At 44.6% G+C, this 18,708-nt stretch overlaps 1 protein-coding gene across 3 annotated transcripts in view; it reads right to left on the bottom strand.

Moving 5' to 3' along the window:
• Positions 1-18,708, bottom strand: part of SORL1 (sortilin related receptor 1) — a 177,232-nt gene that overhangs the window by 57,769 nt on the left and 100,755 nt on the right. For all 3 annotated transcript variants that reach the window (XM_039470514.2, XM_039470515.2, XM_039470516.2), the window contains exons 20-24: positions 17,679-17,925; positions 16,856-16,994; positions 8,988-9,161; positions 6,612-6,725; positions 2,481-2,603 (exon numbers count right to left, since the gene is read on the bottom strand). In XM_039470514.2, coding sequence (XP_039326448.2) covers positions 2,481-2,603; positions 6,612-6,725; positions 8,988-9,161; positions 16,856-16,994; positions 17,679-17,925 — 797 coding nt within the window. The remainder of the gene's footprint in view (positions 1-2,480; positions 2,604-6,611; positions 6,726-8,987; positions 9,162-16,855; positions 16,995-17,678; positions 17,926-18,708) is intronic.

The raw sequence follows: 18,708 nt of genomic DNA, 5'->3' as shown, positions 1-18,708 counted from the left end.
ATCACTATGAGATGCTCGGTTCAGGGAGAGCAAAAATCAGTGCTGAGCTCCCAAAACGGAGGAAACATGACTTGGGACTTTCTGTGAGCAGAGTTCCAGGGACGTGGGTGGATGCACTGTCTCTAGCAGGGTAGGGGCCTGGTAAAAGTCAACCAGTAGAGCTTGACCAAGAAGGGGAAGGAGGCGGCCCTGGAAACAGCCTTCAAAGCTTCCGGGGAGATCACGAAGACAGAAGGCTGCAGACCAAGCTTGTCAACAATAGCAACTCATTTCTCTCACCTCTGCAGGCTAGGAAAATTCAAATGTTTATACTGCATACGTTGAAGCTTAACATTCCTATGTTGAAACTTAATCACCAATGTAGATAATACTAAGAGATGGGGCCTCTGTGAGGTAATTAAGTTATGGGGACAGAGCCCTCATGAATGGGATTAGTGTCCTCATAAGGACACTAGGTGGGAGGGAGCTGTTCACTCCCTCTGCCACGCTGGTGTACAGGGAGAAGCATTTCCCTGCTTTCTTTCCAGAAGCAGAGGTGCCATCTAAGGATGCAGTAAAGGTACCGCCTAGGAGGAACAGGCCCTCACTACACAGTAAGTCTGCTGGCACTGCGATCTTGGACCTCCCAGTCTCCAGAATGTGAGAAATGAAATGCCATTGCTTATAAATTACCTAGACTAAGCATTTTGTTATCCCAGCCTGAACAGACTATGGCACAGAACTTTCCTGTGGAGTTTACAGAGCCACAGAAAACAGGAGCAGCCAAGCGTGGGGCCCAAGGCAGCCATCTTAGTCATTCTCCCCAAGAGGCTTGTTGATGGCAAAGCTGGTAAATCAGATATTTATGAGGAAGAGTTTGGAAACTTATGAAGAGGACCTGCATCAGAGGAAGGGGCTAACTGAGACCCTAGGATGAATTCAGTTCAAACTAGTGAGAAGGGGCCATGAACAGAGGATCCGGAGGGACTGAAACTGTTTAATGGTCAAACATGCGCCCAGTGTGTGAGCTCAATGATGCCAGAAGCAAGGAACCACATGGAATTTCCTTCTTACTAGGGCAAACCTAGCGGCACATTTCAACCATCTAAGAGTGCTGGCAAGGAAATGGCAGGGGTGAAGGGAAAACAGCTGCACATTCCAAGGACATGTTTTCAGGTACTTGAAGAAGGAAAACTATGGAATTTTTTAAAAACCTTTCAAGAGCCAGGCTAGGGGTATCTTCTGTGTGGAAGTGGCCCAGGCTCTGCTCTGCTGGTTAACTTGTGTTGAGATGATTCACAAGCTGCCCTTGCTCCCCTTATTTCCGCCCCTCTGTGAGTCAAACCACCTGCTCATTATCAAGCAGGCTGCGGCCATGTGCATAAGCACAGCATGGCTGGACCTGCCCCTGTGGACAGGGAGAGAGGGCCCAGTAGGGCTTAGCCAACTCATCACCACGTCTGGGTCAGAGTCTGGCCTCCACTCTCACTTCCCTCTCATGCCTCCAATCTGGCACATCACGCTTATTGCATAATGTCTCCTTCAGTGGTCAGCAACTATGAGTCTGGGACCAGGGACTGTTAACTAAGACAGGTCTCATGAAGCTGACAGGCAGGCACTGTGAAACAGAAATAGTGGAGGATTAGAAAACAGGAGACGTGATTTCCAGTTCCGCATTCAGACACAAACTAATTGTGTCACCCCGAATAAGCCCCCCTGACCTCTATAGACCTCAGTCACTTTAGAAAGTAGAAATCAAAAGGATTGGACCAGAGAATCTCCATCATTCCTTGGAATTGTAACCCACTGTTTTTCTAAATATAAAAATGTCCATTCAGAAAACAGATGCTCACTCAATGCCTATACCATCTGCTAACTTCTAATAATAACAGAGTTGAATGAAGTAAATTGGTTTGGAAAAAAAAAAAAAACAGTTCACAGAGGTGCAGATTTGTGTCTTCAGCAGGCTAATCTCAAACCCACTCAGGCATGTGGGCCAAGCCTGGAGAGCTGTTAATAACCCCCTGAATTCATTCAGAAATTTACTTCCTTATCATCATCTTTCTTCCTTACAGTGTCTCTCTAAGGCAAAGCAGGGTCCATTTCCCCATTTTTTGGATTAGAAGACAAAGGGTAATCTAAGAGTGAGTAAGTGACAGGAGCTGAGTCTCGGCTCCCTCCTTTCTGACCATGAATCATGAGGTTTCAGTTCTGCTGGAGGCACTTGATCCAGAGTTAGTGGGACCTTAGATTCCCATTAACTCTGTATCAAGTGCCTCCAGCAGAACTGAATCCTGATGAAAACAGCAAACCAACTCTTTAAGAAAGGAACAGAGAAATGACTCCACCCCACCATGTGGATGGAAGAAGCCATTCAGCTAGAATATCATAAATCCTGAGATGGCTATCAGAAAACCACCCTGTCCACCAGTACAGCCCTGTAAGGGAGCACGGTGACACCCCTCTCCAGAGCAGGGATTCAGGATGTGGTGTCCCCTTACCACAATGATTTTCATCACTGTTGTCTCCACAGTCATCCTCAAGATCACATTTATAGGAGAGTGGGATACACGTCCCAGACTCCTGGCAACGAAACTGAGTGTCCAGGTCACAGATGGTGGTAGCTAAAATGGGGAGAGAAAGATGACACAATCCTTAGGTACAATTCATTTCCCACAAATGTAAACATCCTACTAGAAAATCAATTAAAAAATAGAAAAAAGCAGATATCAACTGTAGCAACAGAAATTAAACCTAGCCTTATAGAAGAAATAAATTGCATGAGAGCCTGAAATTTACAACCAAGGGAGATAAGGGCATATCTTTCTGTGGACAGCTTCCAGATTGGAACAGGACTGGGAAAAGTGAGAAACTGTCATCTTTTGGGAGAGAGAGTGATAGGCTAGATTACCTCCTCAGATCCCTTCAGATGCTAAAGTGACTTCCTAAGTGGCAGCAATACCTTTAGCTACAAAACTACCATTAGAGAAGCTTGATTTCACACAAGAAGTTAGCTCTTCATTGTACAGATGGTAAAGGAGCATGGAGGTAGAATTCTATAGCAGGAACATAGGCTCTGTCTGCAGTCGGTCAAGACTGGGCATCAAATCCTGGCTCTACCTACTCCTGGGGAAATTAATTTTAAATTCTCTATGGCTCAGCTTCCTCAACAGTAAAAGGAGGGTAAGACTTTGACTGTGATTTCAAGCACTGTGTCCAAGTGCTTGAGATCACAGTGAAAAAGACTAGATTCATTCCTTCGCTTTTTGAGATGGAGTCTTGCTCAGGTGCTAAGGCTGGAGTACAGGCATCATATCGGCTCACTGCAACCTCCGCATCCTGGGTTCAATGATTTCTCTGGCCTCAGCCTCCCGAGTAGCTGGGATAACAGGTGCCCACCACCAAACCCAGAGAATTTTTGTATTTTTAATAGAGACGGGGTTTCACCATATTGGCCAGGCTGGTCTCAAACTCCTGACATCAAGTGATCCACCCACCTCGGCCTCCCAAAGTGCTGGGATTACAGGCATGAGCCACCCACCGTGCCTGGACAGAAAGACTAGATTTGAATCAAGTCTGCTACCTACAACTTACTTAACCTAGTCATTCTGTGCTTCCATTCCCTCTACCACAAAATAGAGAGAATACCTTTACCTGGTAGAATTATTATGAAGATAAATCAGGGAACGAATTTGGAACCAGAGCCTATTAAATAGGATGTAAATATAATGGGCTCTAAACAAATGTCACTTCTCTTCCTCATCATTTCTCATGTCCTTCTGGCATTAAAATGGATATTGAATTAGATTTTTCTTCCTCTTCTACATAGATATTTCCTATGCTTAAGTACATTGCTTGGCACCCCGAGAAAGGTGAGGGGAAGGCAGGCTGTTTTCGGGAGCCATGAAAGGATGACCCAGGAGGTAAAAGGTGGCAGAACAGAATCCTGGCACAGGGGAGGAGGTGCGTGCATGAAATGCCAAATAGCAATGCTGCCGTTAGACATCCCAGCAGCTCTTATTTGAGCTCCATTTCTTCTCTGTAATTGAGCTCGTGGTGGGAGGCAGGGGATGAATGCAAAATGACAAGACTGCAGGGGATTCACATCAAAACCCTGAGTGCCTGTCAGCCACCCAGCTGGAGGAGTCCGTGTAAGAGAGAGGGAAACCCACTGACAACATCCCTCCTGCATCCCTGTGTCCCCCCTCCTCCTCTGCTCCCTGGCAACTGGCGGGGTACCTCACTTAACTTCCCACATGGCAGTCCTCAGTCACAGTGGCCCCTTTCCTGCAGCCCTGCTTGGGAACAGGGTACCTCTTTCCTCCACATGCAACCTCCTTGATTAGGGAGACACATATGCAGGCACAGATAAGCCCCTCTCTCTTGGTTCCCAGATTCTGAGTTTTAAATCCTTCTGGTTCCTCCTCTCCATGCCTCAACCCCATCTGACATGTGCGGACCTGATCCAAGTGAAACAGGAAGACGACAGAGCAGAAAGCAAGTCTTGGGGTCTCTGGAAAGTGAATCCCAGTTGACATTCACACCAAGCTGGGAAGAGGACAGGGCCAGCTCCGTACTTACATAACTGTACAATCTGCAACAGAGCTCAGGGACTGGGTGGGAGGAAGGCACTGGGAGCAGCAGGTGCCTCCCAAAAAATGGAGGTCTTCATTTCTCTCAAAACTCAGAGCCAATACAAGATTCAGCTTGTCCATTCAGTAGAAACCAGGCCCAACGGCACAGGGAGGAGCGCTGTGCCGCCTGTGTCCCTCGCTCTTGGATATGAGGTCATCTGGTTTGAATCTCACAGCTTCCACTGTGCCTAATGATGTCTGGGCAATTTCCTTGCAACTTGTTAATACTAAGAAGCATCTTCCGTCCCACCCAGATATGTAATAAACTCCCTTCCATTATCTGCTTCAATGCTGTTAATAAGCATTAATGTTTTTAAAGTGCTTTAGGATTATTCCCCCACAAATACCACACCTTCCTGCAATGCTGGTAGGCAGAGGAGGCTTTATAGGCCTTGTTTTTTGCAGAAAAGACAGAGAGGCTAGTGCTTTCCCAGACCAGCCATTCAGCAAATAAGCTCTTCTCCCTCAGTGTGAAAGGCATCCTCTGAAGCCAAGGGAAAATGATTAAGGAAAGGCTTTGTAAATAACCCTCTATCAGCCAAAAAGGGCAGTCTATAAGATTGCAGGGCCCAGATGTGTTTAATGAGCTGAATATTTCTCAAGTTGCTTTCTGGGTGAAGTGGCAGGGGAGCCTGGCACAGGCCCTATGGATGACTGGCTAAATGAGTATCCAGAGCTGCCCATTAATCTGTTCTTACAGTGCAATTGGGTAAATGAGTCCCTAGGTTGCCAAAGGTAAAATATTTAAAAGAGAAGCTTCTGACTTGGTTCCTGGCTTCCGTGCGTCTGGTCTCCCTCCATTTAATACATTCTTCCCATGGCTTATCCTTCCAAAGGTGAAATTTTATCACATCACATTAGTGGTTCCCAACTGCTTCTCCAATAAAGTCCGAAAAGCCCTTGCTGCCCTGGGCCCCGCCCACTCATCCGACTTCACCTTGTCCCCTATGCCCATCGCTGATCTCGGTAACTCAAACCAGCTTCGCCAAACGCTGCTTCCTTGCCTGTGAATTGATTCCTTCTACCTCTGCTGGGTTCACCCCAGACACTCTCCAGAGCTCTTTGCCAGGGCTTGCCCAAGTTTGCTTTGGGTGCCCATCCTACATGCACATGACACTTCCCCATCGCAGCGCCCATTACTCGACTGTAACTACCTATTTTTCTGACTCCTGCTTCAGACTGTGAACTCTGTTTCCACATTGATTGGCAATACATATGCAGGCCCAGCACAGAGCCCAGAACACAGGGCGTGCAGCAAGTGCTTGTTGAGTGAATGCATGACTGACAAAAGGGCAAATCATCTCCTTATAAGATAATGTCAAAGCTATTAAAAACAAAGTAAAGAAAAGATAGTGAAAATGTGTGGTTAGTAAACTATCTGTTGTTTGTGGTTGTTTGGTTTTCTTTAACTTCTGCTAGCCACTGTCTTACGCTTTAGAAGTCAGACCTTAAACATTAAACAGCTCAAAGATGACATTTACATGGCATATACACCAATGGCCCCACACTGTAGGCCAAGCTACGCATTACTAACCAATACAAATAATCTCTCTTGAGCCTAGTAAGTAGCCAACATCAACTCACTGGAGTAAATACTCATTTCCCATCCTGAAAAGGCGAATATTGAATTTCCAAAACAAAGAACATCACCTGTTTACTTGCCCCAAGTCACCAGCTTTAATACAGAGCCACAACGAAGATTAGAGCCCAGATTGCCAAATCGGTTTCAGCCATATGATGTTTACTTATAAATCTCTTGTAATGAGTGGTACTTCTGGGGTAGTCAAAAAAAATTATGTATCTAGTATTAACCCTATATATCGAATATCTACCTATATATGGAAATACGTTTTCTCTGTCATCTAAGCCCCATCAACTTAGATGGGCATCACCAATCATGGGTGGCCTTTACCCTAGACCTTATGCCCTCTGCCTGGGAAGAGCCCACCAGACTTCTGAGTAATGGTAAACGTTTAAGGTCCAAGCCAGAAGACTCACGGCAGTTCCTCTCATCGCTCATGTCTCCACAGTCATTGTCGAAGTCACACCACCAAATGCTGTTGATACAGTTCCCGTTGCTGCAGCGATACTGGTTGCGGAGACAGGTGTTCTCTACCCATCAGAGTTCGGCAGGGGAGGAAATGAAACCAATATTATTCTTCCTGCTGGGCCACAGGACTCTCTCATTTGAGTTTCCCTTCCTCTAGTAATAGGATGGTAAAAACGGAAAAAGAATGCCAAGCACATGTATACAGGGAAGGAAGTGCCCCATACCAGCCTCTTGCTTTCGTCTTTTACTTAAAAACAAAGGAAAGGAGGCAGGCTGGAAGAAATATTTGGAAGTGGATACAATGCTTAAGAAGGATAACTGGCTGGGCGCGGTGGCACACGCCTTGCAATCCCAGCACTTTGGGAGACTGAGGTGGGCGGATCACAAGGTCAAGAGATTGAGACCATCCTGACCTATGTGGTGAAACCCCGTCTCTACCGAAAATACAAAAATTAGCTGGGTGTGGTGGCGCGTGCCTGTAATCCCAGCTACTTGGAGGCTGAGGCAGAAGAGTCACTTGAACCCAGGATGTGGAGGTTGCAGTGAGCCAAGATCATGCCACTGCACTCCATTCACTCCAGCCTGGTGATAGAGTGAGACTCTGTCTCAAAAAAAGAAAAAAGAAAAAAAAAAAGAAGGATAACGATGACAACAGTTGAGTCTATTGGGTAGTGAATACATTACATCAACATTATAAAATACTATTTACACAAAGAACTCCTTAATGGACTGTGTCTACACAATATTAAAACATACAGATTCAATATATCTACAGGTATTTTTTATATATAGTTATATATATATCCATATATATTCAATCTATCAAGCAAATGAGTTACGAAGATTTTCTCAATACTCAGAATTTTTTCTGCCCAGTACTACTTTAATGAAAGCAATTAAAATTCCTCACAGAAAATGTATTGCTTGGCAAACTGCATCAAGGTTTGGTTGGTCTCTTTGCAGATTGGTCTCTTATTTGGATAATCAAAGGCATTCTAATGGGAAATATGGAGTAGCTTTCTTCCCCTCCTCTTGGAATTTAGTGTTGATTCTATTTCTTTCCAAACAGTTTTAAGATTGTATCCACAGCCTGAAAGAAAGTCTCTTGTTTCGAAGAAAGAAAGGGTCATCTTTTTTCTGCTTATATTTCTTAAGGCAGACTGACTAAAAGGCTTCTGTTGTGTGTTTCACTGCCTTGGACTCGGGCTGCTATGAGAAGCAGAGTTAGGATTACAAAGCAAATACAGTAGGCATGGTGGTTCATGCCTATAATCCCAACTCCTTGGGAGGCTGAGGAGGGAGGATCCCTTGCTCCCATACATTCAAGATCGGGACTGGGCAACAAAGTGAGACCTCATCTCTATAAAAGAAATTAGCCGGGCTTGTGCCTGTAGTCCTAGGTACATGGAGGCTGAGACAGGAGGATCCCTTGAGCCCAGGAATTTGAGGCTACAGGGAGCCATGAATGTGCCAGCCTGGGCAATACAGTGAGACCCTGTCTCTTTAAAACTTAAAAAAAAAAAAAAAAAAAAAAAAAAAAAAACAGCAAATGAAATCACAGATTAAGGGAAAGCAGAAATTCTGGCCATCAATCCAGGCGCTTCATGGCAAGGTACCCTTCCAGGGGTTCACCTTACTCATGGAAACATGAGGCTGGAGGCTTGGGAAGTGGTAAGGGTAAAAATTACAAAGGGTGGAAAAATGTTTAAATTTCAGAGGAAAGACATTTTCGATCTGTATATTCAAATTCAGAGGGGGAGTAGGTATAAGGCTGCTATAGCCACTTGATCATGGCACGAAAGTCTAGACTCAAAACCCTCTGCAAATATTGATCGGAAAGCTCAGGACGTGTTGGGCTAGACTATTGCATAGGGTGGACAACCGTTAGGTGAGAGTAAGTCAACAGTGAAGGAGGCACACTGGTTACTTTTCCAAGTCAGGTTCGTCCCACCGATGCAAAACAGCAGAAGGTAAGAAACCTAGATGTAAGGGATATGTGAGGAGAGGAAGAAGCAAAAGAATAAAGAGGTAGACCCAGAAGAAAACCTGTGCCATCTGACATGAAACCAAAAAGCACAGCTACTACTTACAAAGGTACAGCTTCGGCCTGCTCTGCATGAGGGCTGAAGGGCCTCTTTGACTCCTACCAGGCCTTAGAACCCAAACCAGTATTCTTGTAAGTATCTGGTAGGTTTCAGTTTTTGCCTTGGACTTTTTCCAATAACCCAAAAAGGTGAAAAAACAGAGAGCTATCCCTCCTTCCTCTGGGGGGAGGAAAAAACAAGAGAAGTAGGATAACAGGCAGACAAGAAAACGGGACCCACCTTCTTTGACACAGGTGGTGTTCTGGAGCTGATAGCCCTGAGGGCAGTCACACATCAGGTCCCCTGACGGAAGTACAGTGCTGGACACGCCCTCTGGACACCTGCAGCTTCTACTGTTGTTGGCCTTGGGCAGGCACAGCAGGCTGCATGGCCTGGGCACACAGGCATTGCTTCCTGGAGGGAAGACAAAGAGCAGCAGGTAGGTTAATAGGCGCGCCTTGAGGGAGGTACTGAATACAGGAAGGAGGCCCAGTGCAACCTTTTTGTCTCATGGGAAGGACAGTGGGAAGCTCTGAAGGGTCAAGTGGCAAGCTTTGGGGCCCCTGCCGTGCTGAAAACCTCTGCTCAGTTTATCCAGTGACTTGCATCCTGTCTTCAGCCAGATCAGACTGCCCCAGAGCTGAGCCAGGAGGCAGTGTTCCTCCTGGGAGTTAGGAATTGGGTTACTGAAAGACAGGAAAGAAACCAAGGAGCTGGAGCCAGGGAAAGGGTCATACAGTGTGGGTGTTGAAGTGGCACATGGCAAGCCAAAACCATGTGGAAGTCAGAGCTCTGGGTATGCAGATAAGCTCAGTCTGCAGACAGGAGACTAAAAGAGACTTATGGAGGCCAGGCACCTGTAGCCCCAGCTGCTCAGGAGGACTGCTTGAGCCCAGGAGCTCAAATCCAGCCTGGGCAATATAGCAAGACCCTGTCCCTTAAAAAAAAATTTTTTTTTAATTTAAAAACGAATCAGAATGTCTTTGGACTTCATAATCACAACACTGGTGGCTATAATATAGTTGAATATTGCCTTCAAAATTCTGAGTAAATTATTTTTTAAAAAAGAAAGACTTATGGAAAGAAGCAGCTTAATAAGAGGAAAAGAAAAAAAAAAAAAAAAAAACAGCTCTAGTCCCCATGAGGCTCTCCTAGACTTCCATCTTTGGGCTCCTTTATTTGTTCCATAACACTGTTCACTTGAGTGGTTTCTGCTCCTTAGGGCCTCAAAGGCCTTAATTAGAACATACACTTGGTTGATGGTGGGGCCAGGACAAAAATCCAGGCCTCCCCTTCTCAATTCCTTTGTGCCAGAGTGCAGCTCAAGAGCTAAATGAGGAGCCAAGCACAGTACTCATCGGCCACTGCTGTGCAATGAATTCATGTCACGACTAGTTCATGCTGATCTAGCCCACTCCTGCCAATCTTTTCTCTGGTTCAGGCAATACCAGGGAGAGTTTGTAAAATCCATCACTGCACTCTTGAGAAGGAGCCTTTGTGGATGAACAAAGATGGCAAAAGTGCCATCCTATCCCCTACATCGTTCCAGGGATGGTATGCATAAACCATTTTATAACATTCTGAAACATGATACAACTATGGGGTCACAGAAACTGCAAAATCATGCTTTTCTTGATTTTGACTGCAATTACTAATCAGGAAAATGGGAAAAAATGAACATAAAACAGATAAAATTCAATTGTTAATTCTTCACATACGCTATGTCATGCACAGACACCCTCCCACACATCAGCACCATATCTAAAACTCTGTTGCCACTCAGCCAAGCATTCATCTAAGCCAGGGGTCCCCAAACTTTTTACACAGGGGGCCAGTTCACTGTCCCTCAGACCGTTGGAGGGCCGGACTATGCAAGGTGTGACACCCTTCACAGCCAACACTGCTGCCTCCACTATCCCAGACAGCGGTATACAGTGTCACAGGCCCAGCACCGCCTCCAGTGCTGTATACAGGGATGGCGGTGATCAGCCTGCGACACGGTGTGTACAGCATCCTGGACATCTGCAGCAGCGGTGCGCCTCTTCTGTGGGAAGCCCACTGCTGCACGTTTCCCCTATTATAAGACACCTCCTAAAAACAAGACAGCCCCCGTCTTTTGGGGATAAAAGTAATATAAGACAGGGTCTTATAATAGGGGAAACACGGTGTGTAGTAATGTAGGGGGAGACTTTTGGGCAAAGGGAGGTTATAGGGGCCATTATGTTGTTGTACATTTGGGGGAGTATGGGGACCACTGTACTGTGTAGTAATGGTTATAGTGCTTTGCCTTTCTTCCTACTTCTGCTGTTATTTCACACTGCTTCCGGTGATGTGGGGCGCCGCAGCCGCAGACCGGATGTGCATCATATGATGCGCTTCCGGAGCCGTGACGTGTGCGTCCCGCGTCACCGGAAGTAGGACTGTACGTGAGCAACACCGCATCTGCATCCTGTGCTGCTCTCACTGACCACTAATGAAAGAGGTGCCTCTTCCTGAAGTGCGGCGGGGGCTGGATAAATGGCCTCAGGGGGCCGCATGTGGCCCGCGGACCGTAGTTTGGGGACCCCTGATCTAAGCCATGCCTATCCTGGCCTACAGGTTGGACAAGGTTCATTAATGACAATTATTGTCAATATGGATGATAATACACTCCGTAGCTTTGGGTGTGTGGCACCTCACTGGTTAACTAATGATACAAATAAAATAAAAATCACAATGCTATGGCAACAATGTTACTATGATGCCAAGAAAAAGAGTAAGAGATATTACCAGGGAGAGAAAATATACACGTCCAGAGGAAGGGAAGTCCATATGATGACACATTCTAAAAGGTGCAGCAAATAATCAATCGTAACGGCTTAATTACTATAGCCAACTAACCAGTTGACTAGAGCAGAAGTCTCAGGCATCCTTTCACTCTGACCCACTACCGGGCACAGACTGCTTCTTTAATTCAAAGGCATAAGCCACTGGCTAAAGGAGGGAATGCAGAATTGACATAGAACCACCACTCATGAGAAACAACTCAAAAAAAGATGTGGGAACATGTGTTTTGTAGTCAAAAAACAATAGATCACTCAATGTTCCACGATACTGAACAATAACAGAATATCATGTTATCTAAAAATGGTCTATTACTGGCTGAGTGCAGTGGCTCACGCCTGTAATACCAGCACTTTGGGAGGCTGAGGTCGGAGGATCACTTGAGCCCAGGAGTTTGAGATCAGCCTGAGCAACATAGTAAAAACCGCCTCTACCAAAAAAATAAGCAAAATTAGCTGGGCAGGTGTCTGTGATCCCAGCCACTCTAGAGGCGGAAGTGGGAGGATCACTTAAGCTCAGGAAGCAGAGATTGCAGTTAGCTGAGATAGCCACTGCACTCCACCCTGGGCAACAGAGCCTGTCTCAAAAGCAAACACACAAATAAAAAACCACTCCATTGCAGGATGATTTTTTTTCACGGGGCTCATGTCTGTAAAATAATGTAACTAACATTTTCATATGCAGAGCAAATATTCCTACCCAAACAAGCAAGAGCTAAGAGTAGAGAACTCAAAATGGGGTATCATATTTCGGGAAGCTGATCTAGGCAGCTATGTATGAAATTGTACGCTGAGGCAGTAACCAGGGACAAATTCTAAACCAAGCCCACCAAGTCACTGATCATGAGAGCCAGGCAGGAATGCCCAGGCTGGCATGAAACCAGAGAATGAAAAATGGGAGAGCTGCATCAGAGAGAACCTGGAAGAAGATGTTAGGGGAATTCACCATCTCCTATGATGGCAGTTCCACCACAGCCACAGACCCTTTATACAGGATGCCAATTGTCTTGAGTGGACCAGACAATATAAAAACTGTCATCCCAATGAGAAGAGTTGACAAGTGAGAGCAATCATCTTCAAACACATTCCCTTAGAAGATCAAACATGTAGCTCTGTGATGTCTTCACTAGACATATTCAGAACATTTTCAGATTCCCTCTTTGGAAAATTCCTCCAGAAATACTTTAGGAGCCAAGAATGTCATCATCTCAAGTATCTATACACTTGGCAATTATTTTCAAAATCAAATCTACCCCAAATAATAAATCCGTGCCCTCAGTATAGATATTTAAAAGCATGTATTTACTACAGGCTCTAAAGGAGAATTCCAAAGCTCCAAAAGCATTCCAAAGCTCCAAAGCCATTGTAGGAGCAACTGAATACATCAACAGTCTTGCAAAGTAACCTCTTTCTTTAAAGAAAAAATGCACTTTACAAAGAATACATTCCAGTAATAACATTTAAAAACCAGCTAGCGGCCAGGCACAGTGGCTCACACCTATAAATCCTAGCACTTTGGGAGGCTGAGGTGGGCAGATTGCCTGAGCTCAGGAGTTTGAGACCAGCCTGAGCAACATGGTACAATCCATCTCTACTAAACCACAAAAAATTAGCCAAGTGTGGTGGCGCGTGCCTTTAGTCCTAGCTACTCAGAAGGCTGAGGCATGAGAATTGCTTGAATCAAGGAGGCAGAGGTTGCAGTGAGCTGAGATCATGCCACTGCACTCCAGCCAAAACAACAGAACAAGACTCCGCCCCTCCAAAAAAACCAAATAAATAAAAATAAAGAATAAAACCCAGCTACCTGTAAAGGAAAAATGCATTTTTTGTTATCCATTTATAACCAAATATTTCAAACTGACACATGTTGCAAGTAAACAACATTTTTAGTATGAACCATCATCAATCAAAATCTAGAATAGTACTTCTAAACTGCTGCCACAGTACCGGGGCACTGCTGTTCTAGCAACACACGAGAGAGGGAGCAGAGCCTGGTGGTTTTATCAAACTTCAAGCTTTGAAGTCAACCAGGCCACAGTGCAAATTCTTAACACTTACTAAAAGTGTGACCTACACAAGTTACTAAACCTGACTTTCATATTCTCATCTATAAAATGGAAATATTAACAGTACATATGGAAGTCTTTGGGAAGCCTTAGGTTATACAAGCCCCCCAAAGCACATTACTGTGGTACTTATGACACAGGAACCCCTCAATAAATGTAGTTGCTATTAATTGTTATTATTTAACACTTGGTTGTCCATGGGGACAAATTCCAAGACCCCCAGCTGACGCCTGAAACCGCAGATAGTACCAAACCCTATAAATACTGTGCATGAATTTCTTTTTCCTTCTTTATAATTTCACAGATAGAAGGTCTGTTCTTATAGAAGATTTTAGTAAGCTCGGTGAAAGATTTTTTCTTCCCTCATTAAGTCTACAACTTTCAACCTTTCCCTAAAGGAAGGACTTGACAACCTCTGTTTTGCATATCCAAATTACTAGAATCACTACTCTTGAGGTTTAGGGTCATCATGAAGTAAAATAATGGTTTCCTGCATACAAGCACTACAATACCTCCACACCCTGATAACGCAGCTGGCTCCTAAAGGGACTAATGAGCCCTCAGAATCAACAGCATGTACAAAGGGAGGATTCACATCCCAGGTGGGACAGGGAGAGGATAGTGCAAGATTTCATCACACTATTCAGAACAGCAAGCAATTTAAATCTCATAAATTATTTATTTCTGGAATTTTCCATATATATATTTGGACAGTGGTTGACCGCAGGTAGCTGCAATCACAGAAAGTAAAATGGCAAATAAGCAGGGGACTACTGTAGAAACTCCTGAATGTGTTAGGAGAAGACAACGAAAATAATAAAGATGAACCAGAGTTGCCAACACAACACCAGGGATCTGTACAAATACCCTCTCAGTGTCCAAAAAAGCAAGCAGGTTAGAGCAAACAAGTTCAAAGCCAAGACACAAGGAGCACTCACAGGCAGCGCTGACAGCCAGACACCACTATAAAAGCTTTGATTTAACCCAAACTGGGCTGAAAAGAAAGACAAAAACGTCTTTCTTCAGCCCTGTGATTGGAGGTAGGAGGTCTGCTGGAAGTATCCTGCTCACAACCAAAGTAGAATAAGAGAGAATCCCAAAGGCAAACAGAGAAAGGAGCAGAGAGGCGATAACTGGCCATGGCCAAAGGGACAGTCCCAGTCACCCCTGCACAGGTCCAGGTCTGTGTTCTACTCACCAACACAGATCTCCCCCTACCCTTTTTTTTTTTTTGAGACAGGGTCTCACTCTGTCACTCAGGATGGAGTGCAGCAGCACGATCTCAGCTAACCGCAGTCTCAACCTCCCGAGCTCAGGTGATCCTCCCACCTCAGCCTCCCGAGTAGCTGAGACTACAGGCATGCGCCACTATGCCCTGCTAAGACACATCTCCCTTTTAATCCAGCCTGTCATCTATCCGGACCTCACTCTGGACCCCAAAAATGACTCTGGCTAGCTTAAGTGAAGATGACTCTTTGAGACATGGAAGGGAAACTACACCTAAGGTGAGGATTACAGGCCTGTCTGACACCAGGACACCATGTTTGCACGTGCTGAGAACACAAGCTCCCTTCCGCACTGTTCCCAGTCACAGGCATGGCTACATGTCAGCTGTGCTCAAGCTGATGGGATGAAGTAGACAGCCAAGATTGGGGAGTAATGACCGAGTGACCACTGGCTTCATCTGCACATGGTGTTTCAGACGCTCCTGTGTGCACATCAAGCACACGTTTATATGCACTTGTAGAAATGAAGACCCACTCTTCTGGACTAAGTGGTAACTTGGAGAAATGCTAAAAATCCACTCTGCTAGCTCGCAAGTCAGATCAGTAGGGTTGAATGTCCTCCGTCAAACAAAGGCCTGAAGATTTCAGTCACTGGAGCTAAGAAGCAAGATTCCTTCATTCCTCCTTATTTTAAAAAAGGTGCCTCCTCTAAGAAAGAATGTGACTTCTCCATTTAGTGGCAGAATTGCAACAAAAGCCCAGCTTTTAAACTAGGGAGGGTACTTTGGGAAAGCTAATTAATATCTGAGATTTAATTCCCTAATCTATAAATCAAGGATCATAATACCAGCCTTCCCTACCTCACAAGTCAGTGGTAAAGACATAACAAATAACACAGTTTTACATTTGGAAGACACTCTATAGTTTTCTGAGGGCGTCTTCATGCTATCTTCACATTCCCAAGAAGATAACAATGGTATCTATAACTATATCATTTCCCCTGTCAATTTTCTCTTAGTATAGAGTCGGCCAAGAACCATAAAACAATATCAACATTCCAGCTGAAAACAGAAAACTTAGCAGTTTGTCAATAAAGGACAATCAGCAAACCGAGGATGCTATTTAATCCTGCGGAGATAAAGAGGAAAATTCTTAAAGGGACTATTCTTCTTGGTAATCCTCTGATCTTTCGCCTCTAGAATCAATAGTATGGCTAGGAGATAAGCAAAATTAAAGGGCAGTCACGAAATGACGAGGGCTTTCTAGTGAATAGTCTCAGACTCCAGGACTAGCAGGTCAAAGCCTCATAGCAGTTCTTGAAGCCTCACCCAACAGATCTCTAAGACAGCTACTCTCTGCACTCCTTGCAATTCTTTCCCTCCCTTTTCATCCCTTATTCTTTCAACAAATATGAATTGAGCATCTACCAAGTGTTAGACACTGGTAAAACTACTGGGGAATAAAAAAGACAGTATCTTTCTTCATGGGGTTTAGAGTTTCATGGTGGGAAAAATTAAAACAGCATCTAACTACACAATGCCAATCCAACAGAGGCAGGTACGGTCAGTGAGCAATAGGTCACCTGGGCAACCAGAGAACAAGAAAGAGGCTCTGTCGGGAAGCAACAACTATCTGAGCACCCAGCACAGAGTCTCTTCCTGTAAGTGTGCCAAACAGGGATTAAGCACACGCTGGGACTCTCCCAGCTGCAACAGAAGCCATGCCACCAATCAGTGAGGGGCCAAGGGCAGGAGGAGGGTATAATTACCCACCAAGCACCAACACTCTAGGCAGGCAAAAACATGCTGTCTTCCAGCTGTTTGTGTATCATTAGAAAAGAAATTAAGATGTCATTAGGAAGAAATTAAATAATGTGCATGTTGTCGTGACAACAAAGATGCAGGCTGCCAGCTCCTACTCTGAGCAGAGATTGGCCACATGCAGCCCCTTTCTGAACATCAACTCTACAAAGACAAAAGAAGAGACTGCCTTACCGGTATTCTTCCCCTTGTAGAAAATCTTCATGTCCATGAGCCCTGTAAGCTGGTTTGCCAGAATCTCCATCTGGGACCCACTGTATTTGGAAGCTCGGAATATGCTGAGCTGGGACCAGTCATCCCAGTAGATTTCATTCTAAAAAGAAAACCTTTGCCCATTAGTCCAGCTCTTTAGTTCTTTATTCTGGTCCCTCTCTAAGGGTAAGAGGTCCCCGATGCAGGAGACAACTAACATTTATTGCCTAAATGACCAGCCTGATCAAGATTCTACTTAAATGCAAGACACAGCAATTTTATCCAAACCTCACCATATATCCCCACAGAAGGAACTGCCCAAAAGAAACTATCTGACCAGCATTCAAATTTATCACATAAGCCCAACCCCATCAGTTTGAAATCTGCTTCCCAGAGCTGGGAAGAACCATGTTGCTCTCCAGAGTTGAAAAATAACTGCAAGGCACCGTAGGTGGTGCAGAGCTCACCGGAAGTCATCAAGGAATAAAGTCAGCAAAGCTCACAAGAAATGAAGACGCCACTGCAAAATGAGCTTACTGACCCTGAAGGGCAAACAGAATGTTCATGGGAAGAGCCTTCATTTTCAACCTTTTGAAATGTGAACAGCAGGGGAGCCTGGATTCCTGGCGCCTCTGCCTGGCATCCCTCCATAGGTCTGAAAATAAGTTATCTCAAATTTGGAAAAAAGGCAACCTTTAAGAAGTTAAACAGCTTCTCCACAAGGCCAGGGCCGGCAGGCTCCTGACCACATGTGCTCCTCACCTCCTCTAGCAGACTGTCCAATGGCAGCAACAAACAGACTCACCTTAAAAACAGCAATGGCATAGGGGTGTGGGAGGTTGTCCAGGATGACGGAGCGCTGCTGGCCACTGAACGTGATCCGCTCTATGCAGTCCAGGTAGGCATCCGTCCAGTAAATCCACTGGTCGTCCACAGAGATGCCGTTGGGCCACTTCACATCCTCTGACACAAGGCGATAGGCAGCGGAACCATCCATATTGCTCCGATAAATCCCAGGCTTCAGGTCTCCCCAGTCTGTCCAGAACATCACCCTGGAGAAAATGAGGACAGAACACACATCTCATAAATACTAGAGAAATGGGAGCTCAAATACTACTCCAAAAAAGATCAGAAACCCCTCTCGAATGATCCAGCTGGTTATTTCAGCATTATTATAATAATATGTTATGATAATACCTGAAACCACTTAAATTCCTTGACCTGGAAATTCCTTTACTAGAATTTATAGATAATATCAAATTATGCAAAGATAATATACAAAGAAATTTATATGTATGTCTATTAAACTAAATATTATCAGCAGAGGAAGTTGACACATATGGTACATATGATGGAATACTGTGAAACCTAAAAATCTACATGGGCTCACACAAAACTATCTTCAGTACATAGTACATTTGTTGTAAAAGGTACGGAATAATAGCTATACTATGATTCTATTTGGTGTGTATGTGTGTGTGTTTTGAAGATAATACTTGTATATAAGTAAAAGCAATCATGAAAGATACACAAGACATTATTTACAATGATTACCACTAGAAAGTGTGAGGGTGAAGGGTTAAAATGAAAAGGAAGGAAGCAAATTTTTTTCATAAACTTCTGTTCTAAATGTTGTCCACCAAGTACACACATTACTCTTAGAATTTTCTTTGAAAAAATGGTGCCTATTCTCTATCATAAATGCTATGAGAGAGGAGAAACCAGTCAAATCCAGAATTTCCCTCTTACTTATGTTTCCTTCAGTTAATGAGTTAATAAAAAGCACCTTTGCCTTCCCCAAGTGCACACTGATTGTGAGTAAGAAAACCTACACA

Source organism: Saimiri boliviensis, chromosome 6 (assembly GCF_048565385.1).
Source record: "Saimiri boliviensis isolate mSaiBol1 chromosome 6, mSaiBol1.pri, whole genome shotgun sequence".
Lineage (NCBI taxonomy): Eukaryota > Metazoa > Chordata > Mammalia > Primates > Cebidae > Saimiri > Saimiri boliviensis.
This window is presented reverse-complemented; position numbering and strand designations above follow the sequence as displayed.